At 43.9% G+C, this 12,438-nt stretch overlaps 1 protein-coding gene across 1 annotated transcript in view; it reads right to left on the minus strand.

The window, feature by feature from the left end:
* The window catches only part of GLP1R (glucagon like peptide 1 receptor), a 234,669-nt gene that overhangs the window by 102,195 nt on the left and 120,036 nt on the right, over positions 1-12,438 (minus strand). Inside the window, exon 5 of the mRNA XM_073628986.1 lies at positions 5,848-5,954. Within this exon, the coding sequence (XP_073485087.1) occupies positions 5,848-5,954 (107 nt within the window). The remainder of the gene's footprint in view (positions 1-5,847; positions 5,955-12,438) is intronic.

Genomic DNA, 12,438 nt, shown 5'->3' on the forward strand with positions numbered 1-12,438 from the left:
TTTTCAACCCAAGGCTGGAAATTCAATGAGAAAGATCCTCTGAAAAAAATTCAGAGAGTTTAGGTTAAGGAAACACATCACAAAGGATATGTTAGATGGTGGGAAGTCCTCTTGGTGAAAATCTGGAGTCTTTGGGGAAGATATAGGTTAAGTGAGTTTTTATGGATACTTGAACCGCAGTGTTATGAGTGATAAAACCTTTTCTTGGTTTGGATGTAACGCTCATCCGCTAAAGGGCCCACTGATTTGGTCTCAAGGTTTTTTTCTCCAGTAGGTGCTCCAGTAGCCAGACACAGTCTTAGTTACTCATCTGGCTCAATGATCAGTCTAGGGTTATTCTTTATCTAGCTTTATTTAAAAAAAAACTTAAACTTGGATGGTTCGTAGTAACTGGGGGATACTCCAACAATGCCAAGTAGTAGTGAAGACCCATATCTTCCTCATAGAGATTCTGATCACAGTCCTTGCAGCAGCAAATGATGGACTGAGCTACACAGGGACACCATGAAAAATGTCCACTTTAAGTCCAGGCAGACTCTGATGCAAGAGGGACAACAGCAGCACACAGTCACTGGGATCTCACACACTGGTCTGTACTCACTAATGTCCTTGGATAATTGGATGCCTCCTTCCAATATCTTCCATACACCTCTTCTGTGATTTCTCCAGACCAGATTCTCAACCCTGGCAAACTTCAGCAGAATAGTCCCCCCAGCTAGCATAGCTGGGACCTTGAGCAGTAGAAAATCACAGCTGGACTGCCTAGAAGGCCCCTCAGTTCCCAGTCCCAAACTATTTATGCTCCCTCCCAGCCACCATCTGGGCACACATCCCCAGGAATTGGCTATGACTGCATAAATATTTAGCTACTGATTTGAATCTTCCAACTGATTACAGTAGAGCTAATAACTAAATTTACTTAACCTAGCACCTATCTAGGAGGGTGCTACATGGACATTGTTGTAGAACTTATTTGGCTAACTTGACCTACAGACTCCTTTAATGTGTTGCAAGACTTGCGCTTTTTTAGTTTGAGAACTGAAAAAAACTATTTACACTATTGTATTGATAAATATTTTGGACTACCTTATTTAACCGCGCAGTCCAGTTTGTCCTCAGAGAAGGTGCAGATGTTTCCTTAATTATTAAGCCAGTAATTGCTGCTGTCTATGACTAGTAATTTTACTACAATGTCGCTATTACATGCAGTGATAAATGTTTTGTTACTTGGTGACTATGTCCTAACATATTGATAATGTGAGTGTTAATTATGCTGAATGAAATGTTTGCTAAATTGCTGTTATGCTTGATACAGCTCGCTATCTAGTACGGGGACATGTTGTACTGTCCCACAGTATGAGGTCCAAAGGTTGGGGGGAAATCTTCTTCCGTAGTGGAGAATGGACATCAGTTGCTGGAGGTAATTTCTCATAAGCAGTTGTGACAGCAAGATTTTTCTCTATGTTCTGGAGCAGGGGTCTCCAAGGGCCAGTTTACTTGCCATCAGACCTTAGGGGGGCCAGACTGTGACCAGTGGGGGTAGAAAATGTCCCAGCCTTGGTGGTCAGTGGTACAAAAATGACATAGCATCTGTGGTCAGTAGTAGGTGGAATAGTGCCCTATCATTGGTAATGTTGGCATTGGTGGGAGGAATAGTGCCCCATTGTTGGTGTCAGTAGGAGGATTAGTGCCCCATCATTGGTATCAGTTGTCAACTCAGCTCAAACTTGATCTATCCAAAACTGAGCTCATAATATTTCCTCCCCCACGTGCCTTTCCCCCGATTTCTCTGTCAAAATCAATGGCTCAACTATCAACCCATCTCTGCATGCCAAGGTCCTAGGTCTAATCCTGGACTCTGAACTATCCTTTCAGCCCCATATCTGAATACCAATCACTGTCCAAAGCTTGTCGACCTCAACCCCTGCAACATCTCAAATATATGCCCCTTCCTAACCAATGACACTACAAGGCTTCTAATTCACTCCCTGGTCTCTTGCCTCGACTACTGCAACTCCCTCCTCATTGATTGGCTTACCCTTACATAGGCTATCCCCTATTCAGTCCATCATGAATGCTGCTGCCAGACTCATCCACCTTACAAACCGCTCAGTGTCCTCCATCCCTCATCTTCCAAACCCTCTATTGGCCTCCACTCACCCAGTGAATTATAATCAATATACTAACAACAACTTACAAAACCATCCATGACCCTCACCAGCTACATCCCTAACCTGGTCTCAAAATAACAAACAAATCGTTCTCCTTTTTCTTCACAAGACCTCCTGCTCTCTAGTTCCCTTGTCACCTCCTCCCATGCTCACCTCCAGGACTTCTCCAGAGCCTCTACCATTCTCTGGAACCCCTTACCCCAATCTAGCCGACTATTTCCTACTCTGTCCACTGTCAGAAGATCCTTGGAAACTCTTCTCCACAAAGAGGCCTATCCTGCCCCCACTTAACAACTGTACATTTATTTTCTCCATCAGCCCATCCCCCACAGTTATTTCTTTTTTTTTATCTCTTGACCCTCCCTCTTAGATTGTAAGCTCTAATGAGTAGGGCCCTCTGACTCCTACCGTATTAAATAGTACTGTCTGCCCCTATGTTGTAAAGCGCTGCATAAACTGTCCGTGCTATATAAATCCTGTATAATAATAATGGTGTCAGCGAAAGGAATAGTGCCCCATTATTGGTATCAGTGGGAGGAATCATGCCCCCTCATTGGTGTCGGTGGTGGGTATTATGCCCCACTGTTAGTGTCCGTCGAAGGCATGGTGCCTAGACATGTGTGCCATCAAAAAATTTGTTTCCTTTCATTCCGTTCCATTTCGTATTAGCCGTTAATTCATTTTTTCGTAATTTGTGTCCGAAATTCAATTTGGATTTGTACGAAATACGAATTTTAATTACGTTTGTTAACTTTTCGTAACAATTACGAATGTTCGTTATGATGAATGTATCATTATGAGGGGCTCCCACCATCCCTGTGCTGTGCTCATTATGAGGGGCTCCCACCATCCCTGTGCTGTGATGACTTCCTGGGTTTTTAACCTCATCATAACGAATAATCGTAATTAACAAACATTCTTATTTTGTCCGATTCTGAATCTCCCATTGACTACCAGTACCTCTCCCACTCCCATATTAAAAAAGGCAATTTTCCCAACCCTCACTCAGCAGCAGAAGAAAACCTCTGATTGGTCAACAAAACACCAGTCACGTTTCCGTTGTAACGGAATTTGGATCCGAAATTCGTAAACGAAATTTCGTATTTCGTACAAAATTCGGAAGCATAGCAATTCGTATTTCGGATCTTCCCGAATGTACGAATTTTCGGAAATTCGTATGAATTTTTTATTCGTACGAATTTTCGATTTGTACGAAACAAATCGCACATGTCTAATGGTGCCTCATCATTGGTGTCAGTGGGAAGTATAGTGCCTTCTATCAGCAAAAGTAACAGTGCCCCAAGGATGGATAAAGGCAAGCAAAGGGCCACATCTGGCCCACAGGCTACAGTTTGGAGACACCCAGGTCTGCCATGTAATCACTCAGTCTTGTCCCCAGTCAATAGAGTGTCACAATATAGTGGACTTCGGGAGAATGAATTAGAGGCTTCCATTGATGGGAGTGGGACCAATAGGTGAAAGTTAGTCCGCGCGTGCAAAGGTTGGAGTGGGTCTCAGAGACCCCTTGCTCATAGAGCCCACTAAGTGCTCCAAGATGAAGCCTGGGGTCACCCACTAACTGTGCAGCACTGAAACTCCCAGTGTTGTATAAAAATGTGTCATTGTGGAAGTGTGATGGTTCTCCCCTTCACTTCACATAACCCCCCCTCAGCATGTCATAACTGTGACTGGAGACCCCAGCAATAGTCTGATGGCAGGGTGGAAACAGGCAACCAGGCACCTAAAACAACTGGTTGCCTTATGTAAGATATATTGATATATAAATAATTGGCATACTGCGCTATGGGTCCCTTCTAGTTTCAGAAACTAAGACTTTTCATAGGTTAAGTTATTCTCTACCAATAGAAACTATAGGAAATATATATATATTTTTTTTAAATACTGCATGCAAAAAAATACATTAAAGCTAGCACTACATAAAAAAATGCCATAATGTGTCACACCATGAACTCAGTTGGGTGGCTCTGTGTTCCCACCTACTCCCGTGAAATGGAGGAGCCATCAAGAAAATCCAAACTTCCAACTATGGGAATCATAGATAAGCTGCTTCCTCATCCTACAATGTTATATTCATTGTCTTAACTATCTATAGCTAGGTCTGGTCTTTGCCATGTGGGAGAGGGGCAGGGGTGATGCCTCTGACTATGCAAATACCAATATTTGAAAAGTTAGTATTTGCTTGAGAACTTTGGGTGATCTGGTGCACCTTATGAGTCATTATGACTTCTCCAATGCAATAGACTTGTATCATTTTTTTGCACATGGTTCCAATGTACCAATAGGAGCTAATGCACAATGTATGAAGCAAAAGCATCATGAATGGATTGGCAATATACAGTATTAGCCAGTGTGCCAGTAACTTTCAGATATTATGGATTTCATATACCTAGAATGGCCTATAACTGTTAGTGGACTCTCATCCCTTTGCCACAGGTATTTGGTTCATGTAAGGAACATATGGTGCTACCTGTCAGGGGCTTGTAGCGCTTCTGTTCATGTCAGCTGTTGGTGTCATTGTAGCATCCTAGTTTTGGCTATGATGCATTCTCCCCATCTGCCTGTCCAAGGTGTTTGATGTGGTCAGTCCTTGGGTGTTACAAATGCTCAAGCTCCCTGTTTGTCTGTCCTGCTCTGGTTTCCTTCGTTGACGACGTTTAATCGGATATTGACTATTCTCTGAAACCTGCCTGCCTTTTGACTATGGATTTGACCCTGACTATTCAGAACCCTGCCTGCTTTGTATCAGGACTGTCATTGAACTACTGTGCCTGTCTGCCAACAAGTACCTGTTTGCTGTGCTTAGTTCACGCCTGCCCTGGCGTGGTGGCCAGGTACTATATCATTGTGTATAAGATCTGGGGGCAACCGAGTACTGGTAGGCTTGCTTGCTTTATGAGAAAGGTGTATATTGGTGAAGAACACAGAAGCCAGCTATAGTTCCTGACCACTTGCGTTAGGATTAGGCGTGACACTACCAAAGTTGGTAAGAAGATACCTGTCAAGAATACCAAATGCAGGCATCCAGCAGCAGGGATGGCCAGATCTGTGTATCTACACTTAGGAAACCGAAACCAGACTATACTGTATACTATTAAGATGTATTAGTAGTGAAACAAAACTTATCCAAACACCTGCAAATAGAATACACAGCAAACATGAGGATATAAGTGAACCATAAACCTAGTGACAAAATACCTAACTAGCAACCTAATTAAGTGACAGAAAACCTAACTAGCAAACTAACTATAATACAATATATACAGAAGAAAGGGTAAGACTGAAGAGGTGTCGTCAGTAAAAGAGCCAGGGTCATGCACGGTAGATCGGGTAGGAGGAGCAGGGAATGAGTCAGGACTGGTAGAAGTTACACAGAAGCAGGTTCAAGCAGGCGGGGGAAGAATCAGGAACAGAGTAACAGGTCACAAGGAGCAAAGAACAGGGAGCACACAGGCAAAACATTGAGGCAAGATGGAGCAGCAGAGGGACTAAATACCCTCCCAGCAGCCAGCATCAGGTGATGACTAATTGCTAGAAATGGCTGGCTGCTGAGAGACGCCCACTGGTGGACACTGGAACTACAACCTACAGGTCTGGGAACCATAGTACCACTTATTTAATACGGGGTGCAGTAGGAGGAGTAGTGCCATATCATTACCTGAATATCACCAGGATGAAGGAAGCAATGACCAGCGCTGAGAAGGACAGTGAGTACCCAATGGTATAGATGATGGACAGAGAGGACAGCTCTTCTTCTGGCTGCACCTAGGAGTACAAGATAAAAAGACAGATCTTCATTCTCTTTGTACAACACGCATCAAAATTCACACCAACATTGTACCTTTTAGGCTGGCTTCTTGCATCTGCGTTGCAGAAACGCACAGTAATGCACAACTCTTGGTGAACTGCAGATGCTTCCAACTGGACAAGTCCTAATTTTGGTGTGCTGCTGTGCTTTGGAAACCCTCTTAAAAATGAATAGGCTCCCCTAATACAATGAATAAGGTAACATGCCACAACGCAAGACAGAAGTGTAGCGAGGACCTTAAAGTTGACCACACAGTTTAAACAACAGCTGGAGTTTGCTGGAGATTTTTTTCCAAACTGGTGTGGGCAGACATGGACCTGAGATGTCTACTGAGCAGAATGATTGGCCTTCTGTAATCAGAGCAAACTTCAAAGTATACCTGAAGCCAAAACTTTTTTAAATATTTTTAGAAGAATAAGGAGGGGTTGGAACCACTTCCAGGTTTTTATTGTTTTAGTGCACTTGTTGGTGAGATTCTGCTGGGAACCGTTGTTACAGGACAGAAAGTGATGGTACAATCAAAACGTTCTTTAAGGCCCAATTCACATAGCAGGAACTCGGTTTCCCACTCATGAATTTGTGTTTGTGATTTTCGCTCGATTAAACATGTCACGCATAGGGCAGCCCATTCACTTTAATGGGCTGCCCTATGTGTGTTTGTCGCCCAAAAGAAGCTCCTGCTCCTTTTTGGGCCACAAGCTTTTTCCCGATTTTTGAAGGCAAGCTTTGCTGCAATTGCAGTGCGATTCTGTCACTCACCAGTCGCAGAAAAAATTCACTGCGTTTGAGGTGCCATTTAGAATGAATGGCAACCAAAAGCGCATCATGTGTTTTGTGGCAATTGCCACATGACTTGGAATCACGGGCAGAATCATGAATTATTGTGATTTCGCCCATGATTCCAAGTTGGCGAGTGTGAATGGGGACATAGGCTAGTGACAGCGATGGAGTGGATGTGTAAGTCTCACAGGGTGTTTCATTTTTCTTACCTTGCTGTTGCTGTCACCTGCCTTCTTCTCACTACTAACAATAGTAATAGGAGTGCCCAATTACTGATGCCACTTTCAGTACTAGAGACCATAAATAGGTAATCTTCTGACTTTGCTGCCATTCTGAAGAAGGATCTACTCATTGTCAGCTCCAAAACCTAGAGGTTACCAGACCTACTTATAGTAAATGTTATGGATTGCTGTGGGGTGTTAAACCACTGGGGTTCCTTTTTTTTTTTTACATTGTTTCTATCAGTAATTCAAATAGCTTGGTTTTTCACTATTAAAGGTGATGTTTTCTACAATCAAGTATGTTTTTTTTTTTAAATTATGGTTTTGTTTGCAACATTATTGCATTTTCCTGTAGCTTTTCTCATTGCAACTTTTACAAAAAGTATATTTATTTTCACAATTTTTTTTCTTTGTGTGGATCGGGATTTGGACAATGAAGATCTGATCCAGCACCCCCATTGCAGCACTACAGCAAAAAAAATAAATAAATAAATCACTTCTAACAGTGATCTATTGCTGGCTGCATTCAGTACAGTTCCTCTAGGACCACCAGGATGTCTGCCAGGACTTCCAGAATCCCTGCTAGTACTTCAAATGGTACTCACAAAATCCCTGTCAGGACTTCCAGAACTCCCAGAAATGATGCTGGGTGTGTTCTCTGGCTTAAAGGGTATTTAAGTGTCTGGACGTGCCTGGAACTTCTCATTAGTTACCCCTTGTTACAAAAAACTATAATGCTCCGTACACACGGTCGGATTTTCGATGGAAAATGTCCGATCGGAGCGTGTTGTCGGAAATTCCGACCGTGTGTGGGCTCCATCGGACATTTTCCATCGGATTTTCCGACACACAAAGTTGGAGAGCAGGAGATAACATTTTCCGACAACAAAATCCGTTGTCGGAATTTCCGATCGTGTGTACACAAATCCGACGGACAAAGTGCCAGGCATGCTCAGAATAAATAAAGAGATGAAAGCTATTGGCTACTGCCCCGTTTATATTCCCGAAGTACGTGTTTTACGTCACCGCGTTCAGAACGATCGGATTTTCCGACAACTTTGTGTGACCGTGTGTATGCAAGACAAGTTTGAGCCAACATCCGTCGGAAAAAATCCTAGGATTTTGTTGTCGGAATGTCCGAACAAAGTCCGACCGTGTGTACGGGGCATAATACTTACCCATGAGATTGTCTGACCAATGCTGAATCCAGATTGACCTTGTTAAAAATTACACTAGCCAGGCGCTCCTGAAGAACCCCATAGTTACTATCTGGGATGTGCTGTATGCAATGGGCTAAATGCCAGATGGATCCAAAGCCCCAAATCCACAAAATACAGGATGTCCGGTAAAAAGTCATAGTTTATACTAATAAGAAATAAAATCTTACATGGTGCTGTACAGTATGTACCAGTAGTTGACCCAGATTGACCTGACTACTCTCTTGTTTTCTGCCTGCCTCAACCCCTTCCTGGACCTGACTACTCTCTTGGTTGCCATTGGCCTGGACCTGACTACTCTCTTGTTCGTCGCCAGCCTCAACCCCAGCCTGGACCTGACTATTCTCTTGATTGCCACTGGCCTGGACCTGACTGCTCTCTTGTTCATTGCCAGCCTCAACCCCAGCCTGGACCTGACTATTCTCTTGATTGCCGCCTGCCTTAACCCCAGCCTGGACCTGACTATTCTCTTGATTGCCGCCTGCCTTAACCCCAGCCTGGACCTGACTATTCTCTTGATTTCTGCCTGCCTCGACCCCTGCCTGGACATGACTACTCTCTTGGTTGCCACCTGCCTGGACCACTACCTGGACCTGACTACTCTCTTGTTCGTTGCTAGCCTCAACCCCTGCCTTGACCTAACTATTCTCTTGATTGCTGCCTGCCTCGACCCCTGCCTGGACCTGTCTACTCTTTTGATTGCTGCCTGCCTCAACCCCTGCCTGGACCTGACTACTCTCTTCATTGCTGTCTGCTTCGACTCATGTTTGGACCTGACTGCTCTCTTGTTCTTTGCCAGCCTCAACCCCAGCCTGGACCTGACTATTCTCTTGGTTGCCATCTGCCTGGACCGCTGCCTGGACCTGACTAGTTTCTTGTTCGTTGCCAGCCTCAAACTCAGCCTGGACCTGACTATACTCTTGGTTGATTCCTGCCTCAACCCCTGCCTGGATCTGTCTACTCTCTTGTTTACCACCTGCCTGGACCACTGCCTAGACCTAACTACTCTCTTGTTCATCGCCGGCTTCAACCCCCGCCTGGACCTGACTACTCTCTTGTTCGTCGTCAGCCTGGACCCCTGCGTGGACCTGACTACTCTCTTGATTGCCATCTGCCTCGACTCATGTTTAGACCTGACTACTCTCTTGTTCATCGCCAGCCTCAACCCCAGCCTGGACCTCATTATTCTCTTGGTTGCTGCCTGCCTGAACCGCTGCTTGGACCTGACTTCTCTTTTGTTCGTCGCCAGCCTTAACCTCAGCCTGGACCTGACTATACTCTTGATTGCTGCCTGCCTCAACCCCTGCCTGGACCTGACTATTCTCTTGGTTGCCATCTGCCTGGACCTACTACTCTCTTGTTCGTCGCCAACCTCAACCCCTGCCTGGACCTGACTACTCTCTTGATTGCCGTCTGCCTCGACTCATGTTTGGACCTGACTACTCTCTTGTTCCTCTCCTGCCTCAACCCTTGCCTGGACCTGACTACTCTCTTGATTCCTGCCTGCCTTGACCTTTACCTGGACCTTACTATTCTCTTTATTGCACTTGCTTCAACCCCAGCCTGGACATGACTATTTTTTGCTAATCACCTAGTGTACAGTCTACACTCTGTCCTCACTCACCACTTGGTGGGTTGATTCCGAGGGTCGCAATGTGGTACTAGCCCACAGCAAAAGAGCTCTGGGGGCCATTACGGCTCCCAGTCCAGCTCCACCATCATAAGCTCTGGTGAAGACAAGCTGGTGTCCTTCAGATGAACCCACATCACTCACCAGGGGGTGTTAATGTACCACAGCATGAGATCACTATAGCACCGATCTATTGCCACAAGGAGAAACTGGAATGAGTTACATCAGCTCTACCTTAGCCTCCATATTGAAAGGAAGTGCTGTGATATCATGAGACATTGTGTTGCATTGTGTTTACATTCTCTGCAACAAAGTGCTCTTATAATGTGGTCTGTAGCAGAGTTAGCAACCAAGGAACTTATGGATTTAGCAATTGGTCTTGGTATTGGACCTTGACTGTTACTGACTGAAGCTGACCAGGGCCCACTAGATCTGCTAAGTCCCAATATCATCTGTGACTAAAGTGGTTAAGTGAGTCTTTAAAAATTACCATTTCAACTCCAAATTGCACTGGGCGTTGGTGGTTACCACAGTACATCACTCTACCACAGCATTTTTCTCAATGGATCTTTAGTCAAATTAGACCTGAAGAAACGGAGTAAACACGTTTTGGAAAGCGAGCTTCTCTGGGGCTGTTCTCTGTAGACAGATGTCCGCTGGAAGCAAACCAACTCCAGAACCTGCTCATTGAAATTTTTTTTCCTCAGCCTGCCCTCTTACCATGATGAAGTGCTAGCGGCAGAATAAACTGTGGAGACGCTGATGTCTCATACATCCGGGGAGGCTTGAGGGATCTGAATTCATCCCAGCAGCTGTGTAGAGCCATAGAAAGACCCAGGTCAGAGCTAGTGGCACATAATGAAATGTACCGGACAACATATACGAGGATCATTCAATTTACCGCTGTGCGTAATTATCTGATAAATATACTCGAGCGACATTTTTACACGCACGCTAAACTGTCCTCCATGACTCATCCTTCAGCTGCTCGGAGAAAGGACAGCCGATAATACAGCATGATTCCAGTATTACCGGTGACTTTGAACCACTGCCGGAATAGTTCAAGAGTAAAACAGGATGAGAGATCAGATAAAGTGGAGTCGTACTGCCAGGATTTAATATTACTGAGCGCATAAAATAAAACCTAGGTATATTTAGACACCTGCTTCCCATTTATATGACTACATAGTAAGTAGCCTCCCTGACCCCACGTTTGGTTGGAACAATTCCCTGGCTTAGGATATTCCCAAAATATCTGTTATTATAACTGTGGATATCATTAGCTGTATCTTTGTGATGTAAGAGCCAGTGGCAGCTGGTGTTTTTTTTGGGGGGGGGGGGCGGGGGCGGTCCCCGCTGTTTGCCGGTCTGTTCGGCACTTACCCCATCTTGGCGGGTGGCAGGCAGCGTAGTGCAGCGGCTCGGCTCTGAGTCCTCTCCTCCATGGCGGCTACCAGCTCCTCCCCAACTCCACTTCCTAGGCATCCAATAGGATTGCCTGTCCTTTCAGCCAATCGGGTGACCGGAGTCAAAAAACCGCTTCCTGATTGGATCGGGAGGAGGATCAGTGTTACAACAGCGAATATTGATTCGCTGTTGTAACACACATAGGTGGGCTTGGAGCGCACTCTCTGCGTCCCAAGCCCACCCTATATTGAAGCCTATTAGAGAGATATGTTATAATGCGACGGGTGGTTTGCGGTCTTAGAGGCTGCTGACCAGCAACCATGGAGCCCTACTGGACGCTAAAGTTTTGAATAGATGGGAGCACCACACCAGCTTGTACAGTCCTTTGGATGATTTCATTTTGCAACAGCCAACACGTTTCAGGGGCTCGGCACTCCCTCTTCTTCAGGACTAGAAACTACTGAATGCATGAAAAGAATTCTGGGATTTTAATGGCACCACACCTTATAGGAAATTAAAAGTAGTATTTATTGAAATTGTAATACAAATAGTTTAAAACAATTCTGAATATGTGTTCCACAAATATTACAATATTACTTTTCATTAACCCTGATTGCAATGCACTGGTATCACCAATAACCCTCACAATGTAAATTGGGAGCCTCCAATAATCGCTGTATACTAGACATGCACACTGATGAAAAATGTGTTTGTTTTAGTTTCATTTTTTTTTTTTTTTCGGGTCATTCGATATGATCGCAATTCGTAAATTCGAAAATTCGTAACTTCAAAGAATAACTAACTAATAATAACTAACTATTAAATTATAGGTATTGGAATTTCCTTTCAAATTTGGCTGTTAGGGAACGTAACGAATAAGAATTTTTCCAAAGTTACGAATTACCCAAAATAACGAATGCCGCATCTAAACAAATGGAATGGAACAATTTAATAATAAATAATAATAATAGAAAGTTTTTATTATTATTATTTATAATTATTAATTCTTTATGTTCCATTTATTTAGATACGGCATTCGTTATTTCAGATAATTTGTAACTTCGGATAAATTCGTACTCGTTACGTTCACTAACAGCCAAATTTGAAAGGAAATTCCAATACCTATCATTTAATAGTTAGTAATAGTTAAGTTATTATTAGTTAGTCATTATTTTCTGATTTTCGA

This window comes from Aquarana catesbeiana, linkage group LG04 (assembly GCF_042186555.1).
Source record: "Aquarana catesbeiana isolate 2022-GZ linkage group LG04, ASM4218655v1, whole genome shotgun sequence".
NCBI classification, from domain to species: Eukaryota; Metazoa; Chordata; class Amphibia; order Anura; family Ranidae; genus Aquarana; species Aquarana catesbeiana.